This window comes from Chionomys nivalis, chromosome 8 (genome assembly GCF_950005125.1).
Source record: "Chionomys nivalis chromosome 8, mChiNiv1.1, whole genome shotgun sequence".
Classification (NCBI taxonomy): domain Eukaryota; kingdom Metazoa; phylum Chordata; class Mammalia; order Rodentia; family Cricetidae; genus Chionomys; species Chionomys nivalis.
In genome coordinates, this window is record NC_080093.1 from 33,312,274 (window position 1) to 33,333,273 (window position 21,000).

At 43.3% G+C, this 21,000-nt stretch overlaps 1 protein-coding gene across 3 annotated transcripts in view; it reads right to left on the reverse strand.

The window, feature by feature from the left end:
• The window catches only part of Dock8 (dedicator of cytokinesis 8), a 196,684-nt gene that overhangs the window by 51,740 nt on the left and 123,944 nt on the right, over positions 1-21,000 (reverse strand). For all 3 annotated transcript variants that reach the window (XM_057777797.1, XM_057777798.1, XM_057777799.1), the window contains 4 exons: positions 13,240-13,335; positions 9,317-9,412; positions 2,994-3,143; positions 763-876 (listed from right to left, as the gene is read on the reverse strand). In XM_057777797.1, coding sequence (XP_057633780.1) covers positions 763-876; positions 2,994-3,143; positions 9,317-9,412; positions 13,240-13,335 — 456 coding nt within the window. The remainder of the gene's footprint in view (positions 1-762; positions 877-2,993; positions 3,144-9,316; positions 9,413-13,239; positions 13,336-21,000) is intronic.

Genomic DNA, 21,000 nt, shown 5'->3' on the forward strand with positions numbered 1-21,000 from the left:
TGATCTACAGAGTTCCAGGATGGCCGGTACTACACAGTGAGATCCTGTCTCAAAACAAGAACCTCTGGGGAAGAGTTAATGCTGATAGGCTGGGCTGCATTATAAAATACATACTTCATGCTCTTGGGAGTTCAATCTCTGAGTTCAATGGCTTTTTAACATTAGAAACCCACAACCACAATTTAATTAATAATCCTAATAAGTGAAAAGAAACCTCATCTTTTGGTTTCTCCCTCACTCCTGTGTGTGTGTGCGCGCCCGCGTGCGCGGCTATGACTATGTCAGTTGTTTTCTTCTATAGTTTCCCAGCAAGCCCCAGGGATCTGCCTATCTCTGCTTATCTCCACTTCCAATCTGTCTCCAGGAGCACAGAAGTAAGACATATTCATTGCCAGTTTTTAGGTAGGTGCTGGGTCTCGAACTCAGGTCCTCACGCTTGCACAGCAAGCACTTTATCTACAGAGCAATTTCCCAGTCCCAAACCTTGAATGTTCTGGCCAAAGATTAAACACATAGTCCTGTCATTTCTCTTAAATGTTAACTGGGAGAAATCATGTTGTTAAGAAACGTTCAGTTTCCTGACCTTGACCCGTTGACTGCTTTGATACACACACCCGGACTCTGGGGGATTGAGCGTGGCTGAAGAACCCTGCACACTGCACAGACCGGGTGAAAGTTCAAGATGTGTAGGGGTCACACTGAAGAAAGCAACACTGGTGACGGGGAGAAGGAGCTGAATTGGCAGCTCCGAGGAGCACTCACCTGGTTGCAGTAATGCTTGATGAGGTTGAAGACGAAGCCCCTGTCCATGAGCGAGAGAAGATCATACAAGAAGAACGCCAGGCTGATGTTGATCTTTTCCGCCTGCTCGCTTTCCTTTAAAGTGAGCACAGATAAGTGAGATTGGTCTGTAATTCTCTGAATATGGGATGTACTCACTCATAAGTGGATTCTAGCCATAAATAAAGGACATTGAGCCTATAATTCGTGATCCTAGAGAAGCTAAATAAGAAGGTGAACCCAAAGAAAAAACATAGTTATCCTCCTGGATATTGGAAGTAGACAAGATTGCCAGGCAAAAGTTGGGAGCACAGGGGTGGCGGTGGGGTGGGGGTAAAAGGAGGTGGGGAGAGAGAATGGAGAAGGGGAGGATTGGGGAGAGCTTGGGGGAATGGGATGGTTGGGATGGAGGAAGGGTGGATATGGGAGCAAGGAAGTATATATCTTAATTAAGGGAGTCATTTTAGGGTTGGCAAGAGACTGGACTCTAGAGGGGTTCCCAGGTGTCCAAGGAGATGTCCCCAGCTTGTTCCTTGGGCAGCAGAGGAGAGGGTGCCTGAACTGGCCTTATCCTATAGCCACACTGATGAATATCTTGCATATCACCATAGAACCTTCATCCGGCGATGGATGGAGATAGAGACAAAGACCCACATTGGAGCACCGGACTGAGCTCCCAAGGTCCAAATGAGGAGCAGAAGGAGGGAGAACACGAGCAAGGAAGTCAGGATCACGAGGGGGGCGTCCACCCACTGAGACGGTGGGACTGATCTAATGGGAGCTCACCAAGGCCAGTTGGACTGGGACTGATGAAGCATGTGATCAAACTGGACTCTCGGAACGTGTCGGACAAGGAGGGCTGACTGAGACGCCAAAGACAATGGCACTGGGTTTTGATTCTACTGCATGGACTGGCTTTGTGGGAGCCTAGTCTGTTTGGATGCTCACCTTCCTGGACCTGGATGGAGTGGGGAGGACCTTGGACTTCTCACAGGGCAGGGAACCCTGACTGCTCTTAGGAATGGAGAGGGGGGGGGGAGGGGGGAGGGGGAGGGAAATGGGAGGACAGGAGGTAGAAATTTTTAATAAATAAATAAAATAAAATAAAACGAGCACAGAAGCACACAAATCACACTGTTTGATCCTGGACAGGAACTCCCAGGCCCCTGGTATGGACTCTGGGAGAGGGAGATCCTATTAAATCGGCCTGTCATCCTTTTTGAGTGACGCTGAACATAAAGATGTATTTTTTTCCACTTGTCTTATTTTATACATGTATAATTATAAGTATATAACCAACCCTATTTTGGGCTATAAAATTTTAGTTTTTATTGTCCTGGCCTACTAACATGGAGTCTTGCTATCTACCCCAGGCCGTCTCTGACTCCACCCTTCTTTCTCCCAGCATTCAGCCTAGCTTTCCCTGTCTACCTAAGATCTGCCTTGCTATAGGTCCAAAGCAGTTTCTTTATTCATTAATGGTAATCACAGCACACAGAGGGGACTCCCACATCAACAGTCACGTGGCAATACACAGATTAATAGAAACAGGTTCAATCAATATGTAAGAGATAGCTAATAAGAAGTTAGAGCTAACGGCACAAGCAGTGATTTAATTAATACGGTTTCTGTGTGATTATTTTGGTTCTGGGTGGCCAGGATGAACAAGAAGCTCCTGCCAACAGTTTTCCACCTTCACCAGGTAGGTTTTGGGGATGGAATTCAGGTCATCAGACTTCACTCTGTGTACCTTTACCCCATGAGCCACCTCGCTGGCCCATTAAGTTCACACACACACACACACACACACACTTTAATTATGAAATGATTTCAAGTTATAGACTGGCACAGGAATCATACCACATCACTGACACCTGACATTTTGCAAACTTTGCATTATTATCACTTTTTCTACATAAAAAAATATTTTTTGAAACCCTTTTCAAGTAGGTGGTAAATATGATTCCTATTCATTCCATAAGACTTCAGGTTGTACCTTTCAAGAGAAAGAATATTTTCTCTCATAAAACCATTTAAATAATAAACCACACTGTAATTTTCTTGTTATCCCCAACTACACCTCAGGGGCTGGTCCAGCATGTTTTAACCATTGTTATATTTTAACTACTGTTTTCCAATGAGGCTGATTTTTTCTACTTATCAAAGAGAAATGTTTACAGGAACCAATTTAGAAAGTGAAGACACACAGTTACCTTCTGAGGTTTCACTAAAAGGGCTGCTATCTCCGAGGTGACCACATTAACAATGGTGGTTATGTCATCCTTGAAGCGGTCAGAAAAGCGAGTCCTCCGGAAACTATCGCGTTTGTCCAGGTTATGCACATACTGTGCCATGCTTTTCACCTATAGAGGAAGGGGACAATGTCAACATGGAGACTGGTGACCTGCTTGTACAACACGCAGAAGGGGAATGGCTTAAAGGAAATCTCTTTCACAATAGACTTTCTCATACTTTAGTGGTGCTGGTGGTGCCCGAGCTGGCTCTGAACCACAAAATGCTTCTGACACACAGAACAGTTGCCATGGTGCCTGGAAGTGGGCACAGTGTCCTCTTCTTGACCCCTTCTTCAGGGCTCCCTTCATCTGCTGGCAAAACCTGCAGCTTAGCAGTTTAGATCCAGTGTCAGAAGACAGCCCATCCCCAACAGACTACGTCCTGGAAGACAGCGTGAGGCTGAGTTCCGGAACTGCGCAAGCTGTTATGTTATATGACACAAGACACGCAATTATTTTATAATGCTGTCTGGATACAAAGACTTTTCCTTTCCTGAAACTACAGTGAGGAGAACAAGGGGAAATGCCCCTCCCATATTGAGTTTAAAATCAAACAACTTCTGTACTGTTTAAATACACATAGAATTTTACTGCACATAAATATTGAGATAAGTTTATTATGTGAAGTTTTTGGATTCTGTCTTTCAAATAATAATTCTTAAACACATAGCTCTGGAATAAGCTGTGAACATTTTAGTAATACAAAAATTAAGACCAATTCTAGGGATACAGGAGCCAAATTTTGCAGAGTACACCTAGCTGTCTCAGTTTTAACAAATTCTCCAGATAAATCTGATGCACACCAAAAAAAATTAATAATAATAAAATAAAATCAAACAATTGTTTTCCAGAAGCTGGTCAGGATTTTGCTGGGTATCTAGAAATTTAATCATCAAGTAGAACACTTCCTCTGGAGGATATAAATATATGTTTTTGAGACATGTCACATTATAAGGTCCATTTTTGCTCAGCTTCTAGGGAAAATTGTGTTTTAAGTTTCTTAAGCCTAACTTATAGTCAACTAATCAATTAATCATTTGTTAACTAGTATAATACTTCTTTAATGCCTACTATATATTAAAATCTAGATCATGTAGAATTTTCGGGTTCTTCCTGGGCCAGGAGATCCTAGGATCCATATATTACTTTGGCATCATCAGAATTTGATGGGCGAGTTTGCTGAGAGTTATTTGGACAGTCTGACTGGAAAGGTTGGGGTGGTGGTTATTGCTGACTGCCAACTTGATGGGATCAAAAATCTCCCTGAGATAAGCCTCGGGCATGATTAGGTGAACTGGAGTCAGAAGCCCTGCCCACTGTGAGTGGCACTATTCCATGGCTGGTCTCCAGGCTGAGCAAAATGAGGAAAGGGAGGGGAACAAAGTGTTCATAGCTCTACTTCCTGACAGTGGAGGCCTCAGGCTCCGCCACCATGACCTTCCCGCCATGACGGACTGGAGCCTTGAACTGGGAGCTAAAACAACCTTTCCTTCCTTATTTTCCTCCGGATATTTTGCCACAGAATGAGGCAAACTGTCCGATTTCTCTCTATCAAACTATGGGACTTCTTGTGGCCATGGGCCGACATTCTGAAATCATGCGCATGAATTCGTACAGGCTGGTCAGAGCATAGTGGTAAAAAAAAGCAACTATCCGCCAGGCCTGGTGGCACCCACCTCTAATCCCAGCACTCAAGAAGGGCTGCAGGAGAATTATTACCAGTCTAAGGTGTGACTGGTCTACATAGGAAGTTCCAGTCAGCTAGGGGTATACAGTGAGACCTTACCTCAAAGCAAGCAAGCAGAAACAACAGCAGCCAATCAAAAAGCAAGGAAATGAATAAATAAAAACAAAACAAAAAAACCCAACAATAGAAAAGTGATTCCCTTGAAAGCTGATCCACCCACATGTGCCCCGTCTGCAGTCTCGGAAGTTGACTTCCACGCTGATGAACAACACGGGGCCTTTCATACAGGAATGGCAGAGTCTGCTTCTCTTTCCTTGACATAAACCTGTCAAGACCGAGACAAACAAGGCACAAGCCAGAGAGGGCTATGCAAGAGGGAAGGAGAGATCAGTTTTCTGATCCATGGCTCACATAATGCCCTGGCTAGCACACACAGACCTGGGCACATCAAACCCAATGGAAGAACATGGCTGTCTCCTAACCCAAGGGTACTATCTAACCCAGGACACACAGACAGAAACATATCCATATTCCCAAAGATCCACACCCACATGGTGAGAGGACCTGAACGAGGGGTGGGAACAGAGCACCATCTTGTTGTTGTTGTTGTTGTTCAAAGAAAGTATCTCTCTCACTACACTCCCAGGCAATGGCCAGGGAGGACAAGGCTTCTTTGTTCAGGTGACCCCAATCCTGATCCTCTGCTGGCTAACCCACCCTAGCGCCGGGCTGCCGAATTCATTGTTGCATTCAGCTCCTGCCTGCTAAGTTTGGCCATCCCACAACCAAATAAATAATTCTCACAATGCTGTACCTCCCTCTGATGGCCTCTGTCCAGACTGCTAGCAACCTGCCAGCTCCTGGATCCCTGGCTTTCCACAGAAGAATCCAGCAGAAATATCAGTGGGGCTCAACCCATCACTTGTAGGGTTTGGGGAGGCGGAAAAACAGTTTCTCCCACACTCTGTCTCTGTGGCCCATTCTGAGAATGGATACCTTTCAGAAACCCCTCGTGCAGAATGACATGCCCAGAGGAACTGGGTCACCTAGTTACCTCCTCCGGGCCTCCAAGGGCTGAATCAGTGACTTCTAGTCACACAGGGGCTCATTCATTATAAAGCGTGAGATGCACCAGAACTAAGTGTACTGGCTCCTGTGACAAGGTTATTGTTCATTAGCACCTGGTGGCCAGCACAGCTGGAGGTGTCAAACTGCCGCAGCTCTGCCGCCTAAGCCCTAGGGGATGTTCTTTTCACTCGCTTTCCGAGAGCATAGGCCAGGTAAGCGTGCAGCAATGCCTGGAGGACTCAGAGTACCGGCTAGGTCTGAGATCAGTGTTCCTTCCAGGTCCTCGGCATCTGTGACTGTTTAGGTTTCTGTTCACTTCCCTTTCCTCCCTTTGGTGAATGGGAGGCTGTAGCCTGAAATCACTGGTGAAAGGTCTGGTCATTTGTCACTCCTACTGCCACAGGGTGGTCCTATCAAGTGGACCCCCTTCTCTGCCTCTAGATTTCTCAATGCCCCAACTGCTCAATGCCCCCTCTGTGATTCTTTAGAAGGAGGCGGCTAGATAAATAAAGGATTTATTTATTTCTGCTGCACCCTGGGTGCCTCACCAGTCAGTCTATTGGCCCCTGTAACACTGCAGACACCCTGGGGAGAGGCCTTTGATAAAGGCTTCTCAGTTGCTGAGACCCTGCCAGAGTGGCTACAGTCTGTAGAGCCCTGCGTAGTTGCTGTCTTGGTGGGTCTGCATTTTGACCAACCCCATCAAAGCCCTTTGATCCATGCGAGCTTTTCTAAATTATGTCATCTGTGTCGCTCAAGGGGGTCCTAGAGGTAAGAGGGGGGTATTCACTGTAGATGTCACTTTGTCTTGGGCCAAACAAGTCTTAGTAAGAACTATGCCAGACCAAGAAGCAATTTTCACCCTTTCCGTGAAAATAGTGAAAAGAAACAACATGGACCAGAGCATTAGAGAAAGAGGTTCTACCTGTCCCTGGCTGGGCAGGATGCCAAATCTTTCTAGCCCTGGTGTGTGCTGTGGGGATAAGCAAGGGTCTCACAGGGTTTCAAGGATGGTCTCAAGAGCCTGCAGAGTTGCTACTATAACCCTCACATAGCTGGGCTCGAGTCAGTGCCCCAGGGACTTGGGTGCTTTTTCAACAAGTGTTGCCTAAGGTCTAAGAGTAGTTAGCTGAAGTGTGTTCAGATGAAGTGTGTTCAGGTGAGTGCAAATGCATGAGTCAATAACCAAGCACTTTAATTAAGGCAGATCTATTTTTCACTTTTCTTAATCAGCAATTTTGACTTAACTTTGGGATGATTTTATGAATTATGTATAGATGAAGACAGGAAACAGAAGCAGGACATACAGGACATAGTTTCTTTGGCTTTTAAAATACTTTCCATGCTCAAGAAAAAGAGGGGAATGAGTTTTGCTGCCAGTCCATTCTGTGCCAGACCACAGAGCTCGTGAATACCCTGATGATGCTATTAACCAAAGGCTGACCAGCTATAGTCACAAGCCTTAACCAGCTTGGCTTGTAGACTAAGATCTGCTGCTGAATTGGTCAAAATCTCAGGGCCCTAGAGCTACGGTTGGGACTCACAAGTCTAGGTGCTGGGGACTAGCACGTTGTAGGTATGGCTTGAGGTCACCTGGGAAGACAGGAGAGTGCACTGTGTTTCCTCCACTCCCCCAGAGAAAAGGTGCCCATGTGATCCTGGGGTCTGAGTCAGTGCACTGGAGCCGTTCTCAGACGAGGCCTGGGTGTGCTCATACTCCAGGGATTCAAATCTCAGACTGTTTCTGTAGTAAGAAGCTAGGTTCTTAACTCAGGGGCGCACGGTGCCCTTCTCTGTCCCGATGTATGCTTATCTTCATTTCCTTTTCCCCTGTCTGTCTGAGTGCTCAGTATGGCTGCTTTCTCAGCCTTGGATAGACGTGGAGAAAACCAACAATTCTGCTGGGTTTTCTTAACCCCTGAGTCATCTCTCCAGCCCCATCTGCTGGGTTTTCTTCAGAGTATTATTCACTTAAAGTCAGAATGAGGAAGCCAGCACACACAAGGCGGCGCCACCCGTGTCCCAGCCACTTCTCATCTGCGATTCCACATCTTTTCCATTTGCTGTCATTTCACTCTGCATCTCCCTTTAGCAAGGCTGAAACCTTGCCGTGCTGGGGACAAGAGGATGGTAACAGAATGCTTGCCAAGCGTACACCAGACCCCAAGTGTAATCCCCATTACTACACAAAAGAGGGGGGATATGCTTATGATCTTTGTGTAGGGGGTACATATGGGTGTGGTGCGTGCACGTGAGAGTGCGGTTGCTTGTGCACACACCCCACACACGTGGAGACTAAAGCAGGACCTTGGATGCATTCTGCTGCTGCTCCCTGCCATATTACCTAGAGATTCTTACTGAACCTGAAGGTTGCAGTTTGGCTAGACTGGCTGGCCAATGAGCTATTGGGATCCACCTATCTCTGTCCTCCAATGCTGGGGGTCACAGGCACATGCAGTCATGCCTAGTTTCGTCTGTGAGCTCTGGGGATCTGAACTCAGGCTCTCATCTCGTGGACCAGGTGCTCTTACTAACCGAGTCATCTCCCCAAGCCTCTGTTCTTAATGATTTTTATGACAAAATCATTTCACGTCCATTAGTACTGAAATACAAGTCGGTCTTAGTCCTATTCTTAGTCTGGAATGGAGGAACTACCGATATTAGTGTAGCTGGTTATTGCTTGTATGATACCAAATAGTTTGTTGAGACTGAAGACCGAATAATGAAGATAGGCCACATCCTAGAAATCTGAAAGGTGAGACAGGAAAAGCAATGGCAAGCTGTGTCAAGTGCTGGCAAGGGGATGAGTGGGGTCTTCAAGAGGAGAACAGTAAAGTGGAGCACCCATTACAGGTAAGGTGGGCAGAGAATGGCCTGTGGGTGGCGACGTTTAAGCGGGACAGAAAGTGTGTTGGGGATAGCAGTTTGTGAGAGGGAATTAAAACAACAACAACAACAACAAAAAAAAACCCTTTAGGTTAAAAAGGCCAGGCCTGGTACTTTCCAGGAACAAAAAGGGAAAAAAAAATTGTAACCATGGCATGAGACAGAGGTGCGCAGTAGGATTGTTTATACAAGGGTATTTTAGCTATGATTTTTTTTAAAATGGCACTTTATTTTAGCATACTGAAAACCATTGAAGAGGTTGACACAGTCTCTGTCTAATTTTGGCTGCCTGAGGCAGGAGGGATGGGCTAAGAGCAAAAGGGGTTCAGGAAGAAGAAAAAGAAAGATGCTGCAAGAAGCACATGAGGGATAACCATGTGGGAACTTGACCAGGTGGGAACCATGATGAGGTGCAGAATGGGGTTGACTTTTCAAGGCAGAGTCAATAAAGTTTGGTGGAAGATGGAAGGAGGGTGAACGAGAACTGCATTTCGAGGAACAATCTGAGGTTTCCAGCCAGGTCCTGGCCCAGGAAACTCTGCCTTTCCCATGTGTGCTTTGCTAGCCCGACTGAACACAGATACAAATGCGAGAATCTCACCAGAAGCTCGAAGAAGAACCAGGCGTACTTGAAGACCGTCTCTCTCACTATCCCGGTGCTGACCACCATCTGCAGGGCGAGCTCCTCATGAAAATGCTAAACAACAAACAAATACAAACCAGGCTGTGATGGCAAGTTTATAACTCCTTAAAACCCCTTGCTCTTCTTTGCTAACATCATAGCTGGTTAGTAACGGAAGCATGAATCCAAGATACCCCAGGCCATATGTGACAGGTGGCAATATCAGCGCTGAAACACTTAGGCAGAGGGTGGCCTTACACCATAGCCCCAGGCTTGGAATAACAGCGGCACTCTATGAAAAAGCCCTCCTGGGAAGTACTGGGAACTGTGGTGTGTGTTAAAGAGGAATGACTTTTCAAGTCCCACAGCCCGTGCAAGCATTCCTCTTTCTACCCTTAAGACTGCTTTGTTGGCAGCAATGATCCTCAAGTTTGAATGTGAATCAGAAGTCTTAGAGACTAGCAGCATTCAGCTAGCTCATGCTGCCATTAGAAATTCTACAAGAGCTAGTTCCAGGACAGGCTCCAAAACCACAGAGAAACCCTGTCTCGAAAAACCAAAAAAAAAAAAAAAAAAAAAAAAAAAAAAATCTGGTTCAGAAGGTCTGGAGCAGCAGCTGAGAATCTGCAGTCTAACGTGCTTTCCAGGGGACACTGGTGCTGCCGGTACAGGGCCACGCTCTGAGGACCACTGTGTGGATGACAGCCAAATGCCTTTCAGGTTGGACAGTTGTTCTTTGCACAGTCCCACTGCAGCTTCGTGTGGGAAATGCAATGGATGGGTTGGTGAGCAGATCACTACATTAAAACGCGCACATGCGCGTGCACATGCACACACACACACACTTGAAAAGTTTAAAAAAAAGGACTGAGTGTGGTGGTGCACGCCTTTAATTCCAGTGTTCAGGAGGCAGAGGCAGGCAGATCTCTGTGAATTTGAGGCCAGCCTGGTCTACACAGTGAGTTCCAAGCCAGGTAGGAATACATTGTGAGACCCTGTCTCAAAACAAAACAAACTGGACAGACACGTTACTATGATCCTGTGTGGTGGAGAGGATGAGGTCCTGAGTGAACGGTACTGTTGACAAGAGCACAGCCATGCCAAGAACTGCATATGGAACGGCAAGACCTTCCCTTGGTCCAAGCACTGATGTTGCCAGTGTGTGCAAAAAGTACTAACCACGGTTTCCTGCTCCCTGGGGACTGCAGCCTGAGACTGCTTCCCTACAGAGATTCCCTACTGCGGTTAACTAAACTGCCTCCTCCTTCAGGTTATAGAACAAGCACACTGAGTCTCCATGCTGCTAGGGTGTCTCCATTAGAGCCCATAGTCCACTGGATCCCAGCTTTCCTGGACACGTGTCTGTCATTTCTTTATATCCCATCACCCCAGGGAGGTCAGTCCTAATGCTGTGAAGGTCATGCAACCCCCAACTCTCAAGACTTCTAAAGTCCTGTCCCAGAGGACTGTTTGAAGACTCACTCAGAGCTATGCTTGGCCTTCTTGTTCTGTCCAGTCTCCTGACTGCTGTGTATCAAATGCTGCATAGACAGTGTGTTTTAACTTCCTTATCCTCCCACTCCTCCACCTAGCCGGGTACTTGTTCATTCTCTAGATAATCGTCCTGATGGGGAAGAAGCTGAGGATCAAAACTAAGGCTAGCAACTCACCTTGGTTTGCTTGGTACTTTTCTGCTCTTTAAATGGAAAGGCCCCCATCTCGGGGACCTGCTCAGTCCTGGGCAAATCAAGACAGCACCATACCAACTAAATGCAGAAGCAATGGCCAGGAATCCCCTGTGCTTTTCACCCATCTTATACACACAAAGCCGAGAATAAACACAGTCAGACTCTTGTGTTGTTTCTCAGGAGGCCGGAGAATGAAAACTATTTCAGCACTCAAATATCACAGCTCTATGTGGAAGCTAGATTTCAAAGTCAATCTAAAGCAAAAACTGATTGCAACAATGACTGTTCACTACAAACCTGCAAATAATCCACAGGATACTATAGTATGTACACAATAAATTTTACTAGACAGTGAATGTCTTATAGATCATCAAATCTGAGGGTTACTTATCTAAACGGAAAGGAGACAAACAGAAAAATCTCTGGGTAGATACTGGAGTGTTCCATCCATCCACCACTCACTCCCTTCCCATCCTCTGGTCAGTTCAATCCATCCTCGGTTTTCCCTGTCTCTAGCAGGTAGGCTAAACCTTAGTAGTCTTAACACATGGGAGCACATTTGTTTGCTGATGTGAGGCTGGGGCTGTGCCATCTGGGAGAGGTGGGGGTAGTGCTAACCCTGCTGGTTGCCAACTGCGCACGTGATAACACGCTACACGCCCAGACTCCCAAGGGAAGAAAAACATGCTCCACCGGCCATAGGGTTAACTGCCAGAACTAGGTCAGTCTGTCTGCCAGAGTCGTAAGGCAGGAAGAGATTAGACAAGGATAAGCTGCTTCTTAATGCAATTTATGTTGCTTACTGGACAGTGTTATTTATTATAAGAACACCTTGCTCCAGAGGTTATAGAAGACAGCCAAGCAGCAAAACTGTTTGCTGTGCTATGAAGGCAACACATTGGCTAAACTACCCCCTGAAATAAAACCGACTCCCTTCTGGTCATTCCAGATCAAAGCAAGCCAACTGCAAACCAAACAGCATACACGTTAAGGAAGTCAGACTTTAGGCAAGTATGTTGACTGTTTTAGGTTTTTTTTAATCTTATTTATTTTTAATTTATTTTGAGATTCACTATGTAGCTCTGTTTTCTTAGAACTCTCTATGTAGGTCAGGCTGTCCTTGAACTCACAGAGATTTCTCTGCCTCTGCCTTCTGAGTGCTGGGGGTTAAGGGCTATGCCACCATGCTCAGCCTTAAGTCATACAGTTTTTAATGGAAAGCAGAACTTGGGACCAGTGTGCGTGACTGCCTAATGTTAAACTTTAGGGTAGGTGATCAGTTAGTTTGGGGCCTAACCACACATTCTTTCGCTTTTCCTCTCAGAGTTCACTTCTGGAATGTCTTGCTGACAGCGGTGCCTGGATTACTGCAGAGTCTACAGTACCAGGCTCAGAGGCGCCTCCAATTCCCCATCTTCATCCTCCAGGTCAAACTGAGCCGAAATAAAATCTTCCTGCACTGTTAGTGACTGCAAACAGCTTCGTTTATAACTGCAGTTAGCGTATCTGCATTTAAACATGATCTTGAAAGATATCTGGACCTCAATGTAAGTAGCTACCATTCATTCCTCTCTGACTGTATCCACTGTGCTGATGGGGGAGGCTGGCTGGCTTCAGGAATTCCCTATTTTGCATGGCTTCTGAATTCAGAGTTAAGGTCAGCATGAAGACTCCTTCAGATTGGTCCATACTGCACTTGGTCTCAGCCGAGATCATTAACCAAAAAGGCATATGACTTCATACAGTATCGAAATAAGATTTATTTTTTTTTGTGATTTGCTTTTATCGAGGATGAGCTATCACCAGCTTACTTTTCCCTAAAAAGGAGGTGAAAACAGTGGTTCTCAAAGTTGGATATCTAAATCAGGACCAGCTCTGGTAACTTGTTTGAAATCTAAGTTCTTGGGACCTAGCTCAGATGGACTCAACTAGAAACAATGAAGAAAGGCCTACAAAACAGTTTACAGAAACCTCCCAGGTGGTTCAGATGCACAGTTAAATTGAAGAACCACTGAGTTGCTGAATAATTATAAAATGGTAAGAAAGAAGAGACAAGACTCCCCACCCCTTCTCTGTCCGTGTGTGTGTATGCATGTATTATCTGGACATGAAACATGGCCAGAAAACATGTAATGTCTACTTTTAATTGAACATGAAGACACAAGTGAATCCTTTCTTGGGCTAGGATTATCCTCATACCAACTTGGTCTTTACCTTTTTGCTGACCGGTCTTGGTGCTGCAGTTGAACCTGGAACATCATTATTGCCAGAGCAATAGTAAGACATCCGGCTGCAGTTGCGATCAGCAATCTGAAACATATAAACCATGATCCACTGTCAATTGATAGTTACACACTGGAAGGATGTAGCAGCTTCCTGGAAATCACCTCAGAATTCATTTTTATTATCTGTCTTTTTCTGTAATAGAACCAAAATAAGAGCCCCATATATATAAAACAAAAAAAAAGAAAGTAAATTAATTTCACTTGCTCCTGAGATGACCACTGCTAATAGTTTAGTGTGCAGCAACATGGAGTAAAAGCACAGTTAAGACACAGGAACCAACTTTGGGAGGATGGTGAAGCCCAAGCGTCGACTACTGGGATTCTCCTAGGGGATAAAGCAGGATGCTTGGGGAGCAGCCATCCTATAAGGGTGGTGACAGAAAAACAAAACAAACAAACAAACACCCCAACAACCAACCCCAACCCCAAATAAACAAACACCCCAACAATCAACTCAAACCTCAAACAAACAACAAAACCACTCAGTTTTAAAGAAAGGAAGAAAGAAAGAAAGAAAGAAAGAAAGAAAGGAAGGAAGGAAGGAAGGAAGGAAGGAAGAAAGAACAGAAAGGAAAAAAAATACTTAAACAGGACAAGAGAGAGTTCAGAGGTCATTCTGGAATGCTCTTTTCCCAGAGCAGAAAGAGAGCAGTACAGTGGACAGAAACCTGGGTTAAGACAAAAAAGAGCCTTGAAAAATTCTTTTATACTCTAGAGTATCTTAAGTATAGTTTATTGGAGGGAGAGAGAGAGAGAGAGAAAAGAAGAAAGACGGAGGGAGAGGAGGCAACAGATATGTACCTGCAAAGAGGAGGGATGGAGGTCAAAGAAGGTAGGGCCGCACACATCTAAGCTCCAAACAGTGTAATCAACACGGCACAATCACTTAGATGTGCAGTCCAGACAGGAATCGTGTGGTCTGTACAGCAGACAGGTGCTAGGCACATCCTCTCTTCTCAGAATCTTATAGGAGCAGCAACAAGAAGCCATTTTAAACAGACCCCTATGAGTCAGGGACAAGGGGCCTTTAGAAGCCAAGTCCTTCCCTGCATAACTCGTTCTGAAGACTCCAAACTGCTCACAGCTCTACATGGAAGGAGCTCCACAGGCTGCAGTGAGATACATTAGCTTCCCTGAGTTGACAAGTAGTGTGTGAGGACCAAGACTCGATGCCAGAAAAAGAGGAGGGTCATGGGAGGCTCAAGGGCTGAAGGGATTGTGGCAGATAAGGTGAACTTTATTCATGAATGCTGCCGCAGCTGCCCACGGGCACCCAGGCACAGTGATGAACATTGGCCACACGTAGGCAGGCCCAGGAACAGAGGTAAACCCTGCATTGGGACCACACGAAGCTAGGCACACGGACTTATAAACAGACACACACAGGCAGGCTATGGGAGGCAAAGGCAAAAAGGAAGACCTCTGACCTCATGGCCATATTTACACAGAATGACACAAAAGTGGCACTCTGCTGAAAAGAGTCATACAGTGGATGACATCACCATTTACTTTTGGGTTCCCTAAACATCTGGTGCCAGCCATTTGTGTTGACTCACAGTCTCTGAGAAGTCCGGCATTAGTTATCTTGGCCCATGGTGGCTATCCATATCAGAACCATGCTGTCTAAAATAAGCTGGCCTATATAATCCTTTGTCCCCGACATAGTGTCAAATGCTTGAAGGTACTAGGGTGCATGTCAGTTGAAAGCCGGGTGACAGTCCCTTCTAGAACCTACAGACTGAAAGTTAAAATACTTACTGCCTGGACCATAAACCATACCAGACTTAGGTTGTGTGGCAAACAACAAAAAAAATCAACCTAAGAAGCACATATTACCACAAAGGTTCTGCTATCCACTGAGGCTCACACCCAAATAATCAGAGAAGGAACATAGAGATGGGATCAACACCTACACTCAAACAAGGCGACATAAAGGTACCCTGCACCTGCTTCTAGGCATGTGAGCACAACGCCAGCATGCATTCACATATAACATACATAGAGACAATCTGCACTCGTGTACACACAGATTACACAAAGACCATTTGTTCCTGTACTGTAGATTGTACCCAATGTCCTAAACATGTATCTGAGGATCTGATTTAACCGCTAAGTTATAGCCCCAGTCCAGTGGGAAGGAGAGCACTGAGTTTTTTTTTTTTAAATCCAGCCCCACAAGATATTGGAATATTTCAAATGAAATAGCTGATCAACAACTTCAACCAATGACTTAATCCCAGATGTACAAGTTCCACTGCAGAAACATAAGAGAATTGAAAATTCAAAGCAACATGACTTTCTATAGTAATGGAATCCAATGGAAGTAAATAAAATGAAATCCCAGACTAAGAATTTAAAAGGTCAGGTGTGGTGACACAGATCACTATATTCCCCAAAGTCACCCTTCATAATTGAAGGAGAAAGAAAAACTTTCCATGACAAGCACAAATCACAGAATTTTCATGCCCAGTAACTTAGCACACACCCAAGAGAATGATAAACATATCTAAGAGGCCATAGGAAAGAATAAGGCACACTGAAACAGTAAATAAGCAAATGAGGAATAGGAAAATACTAAATACAGAAACAAAAGAATGACAACAATTAATGTGTACCTTTCAATAACTCTAAATGTTAATGGTCTAAATTTTTCAATCAAAAGACAGAAACTACCAGATTAGATTTAAAAACAAGACCCATTTGTTGCCTGTAAGAAATACACCTCTTCACAATGCCTTACAAGGCCTTGGGGGAAAAGCTTTATGAGTAAATGGAACTAGAAAGCAGGCAGAGGCAACTCTACCAATATCCAACAAGACAGATGTTAAACCACAATAGTGAAAAGAAATAAAGAAGTTGGGCAGTGGTGGTACCTGTCTTTAATGCCAGCACTTTGGAGGCAGAGGCAGGTAAATTTCTGAGTTTGAGGCCAGCTTGGTTTGCAGTGAGTTCTAGGACAGCCAGGGTTACACAGAGAAACCCTCTCTCAAAATAATCAAAAGAAGGTGTGTGTGAGGAGAAGGTGACTTTGTACTGGTTAAGGAAACAATTTATCAGGAAGAAACTATAACTATAAACAAATGTGTACTAAAAATTTAGCGCACCCAATTTCATGAAACAAAGGCCACAGGATTTAAAGGGACAGACTTGAACTAAATACAACAATAGAAGGTAACTCCAATATCCCACTCTTAACAAAACAAAAACAAAAATTGACAAAGAAACATCAGCATTAATTCACATCAGAAATCAAACAGACTTGACACATGGTCACAGAATCTACACAAAATGCTGAATACACATTCTTCTCCATAGCTCACAGAACTTTCCCTAAAATAGACCACTTTGCCTACAAAGCAAAACAAGTTTTAGAAAATACAAGTAAATCGAACTTTTCATATTTTTATCTGATCACAATAGAATAGAACTAGAAATCAATAGCAAGAGAAATTACATAAAGTAAACAAATTATCTATCAGAGATTGAATAACAATCTATTGAATGATGAATAGGACATTAAAGGAATCAGGAGGAAGGAGCTGAGGAGAAGGTTCTGTGGAGATGGTCCCATGGGCAAAAGTTCTTATTTTATAAACTGGATATCCTGAGTTTAACCACCAGAACCTACATAAAGGCAGAGGGAGAGAACTGATTCTACAAAGCTGTCCTATGTCCTCCATATGCACAGTGTACATACTTCTACACACACATACACACACACACACACACACACACACACTCATGCATGCACATGCACACAAATAATAAATTTTTAAAGCTTTTCCTTTCTCAGAGAAATATTGAATAACTTAGTAATGTACCTCAAGGTCTTACAAAAGTAAGAACAAGTCAAATTTCCAATTAGTAGATATAAAATGAATGAAACGGGAGTGAAAAGAACAATATAAAAAAAATTTAAGGAAACAGAGTTGGTTCTTCAAGAAGACAAAAAGAACAAACAATCCTAGCTAAATTGACCAAAAGAAAGAAAAAGAAGACACAAATGAATAAAATTAGAGATGAAAAGAAAAAGATTACAACAAATGCTGATGTAATTCAGAGAATCACTAGAGTATATTTTGGAACAAATATTCAAGTATTTTGGAAAGATTATAAGAAATGAATGATAAATTTCTATATATCTATGACCTACCAAAATAAAATCAATAGATATAAATAGCTTAAGCAGATCTATAACAATTACCAAGATTGACACTGTAATAAAGTCTCCTAATTAAAAAATGCTCAGCTACAGATGGAGTCACTGCTGAATTCCTCTAGACCTTCAAAGAAATAACACCATCCCTCAAACTGCTTTATGAGACAAGAAACGGGAAGGAGTGACACCAGACTCATCCTGCTAAGCCAGCATTGCCCCTTACTCAAACAACAATAATAAAATTCTAAGATAATCCCCCAAAAAACATGAATGTAGAAGTTCTCAAACCCGAAAGATCATTCTCTGATTAAATGGCCTTCCTTCCAAGGACAGTACAGATACTTAAATCAATACAGTAATACAGTGTATTCATAGACTCAAGGACAGAAGCCACAGGACCTTCTCAACGGATGTAGAGAAGGCCTTTGGCAAAGTTCAGTATTCGTTCATGATTTAAAAATAATCTCTGGAAAAGTTAGGAATAAAGAAACATATCAGCGTAATAAAAGCTATATTTTATTCCAAACCTATCGTGCTGGCTAGTTTTATGTTGAGAAAATGACGCCTCATATGGGCTTGTGGGCAAGCCTGTGGCAGAATTTTCTTGATTAACAAATGATGGAGGAGGGCCCAGCTCTCTGTGGGCAGTACAACTCCTTGAGCAGCCGATCTTGGATATGGTAAGAAAGCAGGCTGAACAAACCTTGTGGAACACGTCAGTAAGCAACAGAGATCCTCCATGGCCTCTGCTTCAGTTCCTACTTCCAGGTTCCTGCCCTGCTTGAGTTCCTGTCCCAATGTTCCTCAATGATAGACTGTTATCTTAATGTATAAATAAATAAACCCTTTCCTTCCCAAGTTGCTTTTGATCATAGTGTTTTTTACCACAGCAATAGAAACCCAACTAAGGCACCTATATTTAACATTGTATTCAATGGGGAAAAACTCAATCATTTCCATTAAATCAAGAGCAAAAACATAGTGTTTACTTTCTCCACTCTTATTTAATATAGTCCTTGTAGTCTTTCTTAGCTAGAGTAATAAGGAAAGTATTCCCTTTCTCTATTCTTACTCAATACAGTTCTTTTAGTCTTAGCTAAAACAATAAAAGAAGCTAAACAAGAAAAGAGGAAGTCAAATTATTCCTATTTGTAGACAACATAGTTGCATACATAAAATATCCTATCATCTCCACTGGAAAACTCTCAGCAAGGTACCAGGAAACAAAATTTATATACAACAACCAGCAGCTTTTCTATATACCAACAACAATCACATCGAGAATGAAATATGGAAAATAATTCCATTCATAATAGTGTTTTTGTTTTGTTTTGCTTTGTTTTTCGAGATGGGGTTTCTCTGTAGCTTTTAGAACCTGTCCTGGAATTCGCTCTGCAGACCAGGCTGGCCTCGAACTCACAGAGATCCATCTACCTGTCTCTGCCTCCCGAGTGCTGGGATTGAAGATGTGAACCACTACCACTGCCTGGCTATAATAATCTTAAAACACACAGAAACAAATCCACCCAAGGCAGTGAAAGACTCCCTTAAATTTTAAAGCCTAGAAGAACGATCTTATAGAAAACAGAAAGGGCCCCTGTGCTCATGAATCGGAAGAATGAGTATAATGAAAACAGTTTTATTTTGAAAAGAAATTACACATTTAATGGCACCCCCATCAAAATTCCAATGACAGTCTTTACAGAAAGAGAAACAAATTACTAAAATTCATATGGAACACAGAGAATGCCAAATATCCAGAACATTCCTGAGCAGAAAATGCTGGAGGGAACACAATCAATATCTGATTTCAAATTCCAGAAGAGGAGCGTGGTGACAAAGCAGCTGACTCTGACATAAGAATGGACATATAAGTCGATGTACTAGGAGAGCCAGAATGAAACCACACGCCGCAGTCATGTGACTTTGGGCAAAGATGCCAGAAACGTACATTAGATAAAAATAGCCTCTTCAGTAAGTGGTGCTGGGAAAACTGGGTATCACATATGGAATAATGAAGCTAAAGCCACATCACTAACCCTCTATGAGCATTAACTCAAAATGGAAAATGGATTGAATAATTTAACAGAAAACGAGAAACTCCAACACTGTTAATGTAAGGCACAGAGAAAACACTTCAAAACAGCAGCAAATACTTTGTGAAAGGAATCCCAAGAATTGACATATGGGATTGCTTGAAAGTAAAATGCTTTTGTGAGCAAGGAAACAACACGTGATAGAAACAGACCACAGGAAGCCTTGGACGTACAGAGGAGTCATTCCTAGAGTAGATTAAGGGCACTAAAGACCAAAGAATGGAACAACCCAGTCAATAAATGGAATAAAGAACAAATGGCTGTCAAAAATGAAGTAGAAATGGCCAATAAATGTATGAAAAAGATACAGGATCTTTAACCATCAGAAAAATGCAACCCCAAAACTCATGAAGCAAGGCAGATGGGTCAGGAGTCCAAGGCCAGCCTGAGTTACGTGAGACTCTGCCTACCTCCACCCCCACACACACCAAGAAAGAGAAGGAGGAAGAGGAAAAATAAAAACATTAACAACAAAACAGTCATTGTGATCATAGCTCTCCTTATCAGAGCAGTTTCCAGCAGAAACACTACTACATGTAAATAATAAATATTTTATGACTATCTGACAAAGTCAACATGAAGGAATCAATCAAGGACCTATCTAGTCATGACGGCTCACATCTATAAACTTAGCATCCAGGAGGCTGAGTCAGGAGAATAGTTGTGAGTTTAAGGTCGGTCTGAGTTACATACTGAGTTCTAGGCTAATCTGAAAACAGCAGTTGGTGCATGCCTTTCTCCCCAGCATTGAGGAGGCAAAGGCAGGCGGAGCTCTGAGCTCAAAGCCACCCTAATCTTCCAAGCAACTTCTAGGACAGTCAGGGCTACACAGAAAAACTCTACACAGAAAAACTTTGTCTTCAAAGACAAACAAACAAACATCTAAAACAAGAAAAAGATTGAGGTATACCAAACCGTTCCTTCAGTGTACTGGGAGAGCAGGGAAAAAAAAGCATGAGAACAGTGCCCCACCGTGGTTCAATGTGGTACTACACCAAACATCAATTGTCAAAACCCATTTCTGAAAGGGTACTCTAAATTTTCATCTCTTACTACAAAATAATCAGAAAAACATCACATTAGAATGTATTATATAATATGCATTTAATATTTTAATTTTTATTAAATAAAACATAAAGGCAAGGCTGTCAGCAACAGCCACAATCATGTCTTGCCTAGCCAATCAAAAAACAGTAGTGCTGGCGTCTGTTTAAAACCAGCTCTCGGAGTGGTGGGGTGAGGGCCCTTGTTTGGAGCATTTGCTCATTTCTATGTCAAGTAATAACAATGACAAGACATTTATTGCAGCGTTTTTGGATATGCTAAATCCCACGGGATTCTGAACTTTAGAGGAATAAACACTATGGCATGTGAATTGTATGTTTTTAAAACCCCAACTAAAACATCTATTAGTCATTGGAACTGTCGGGATAAT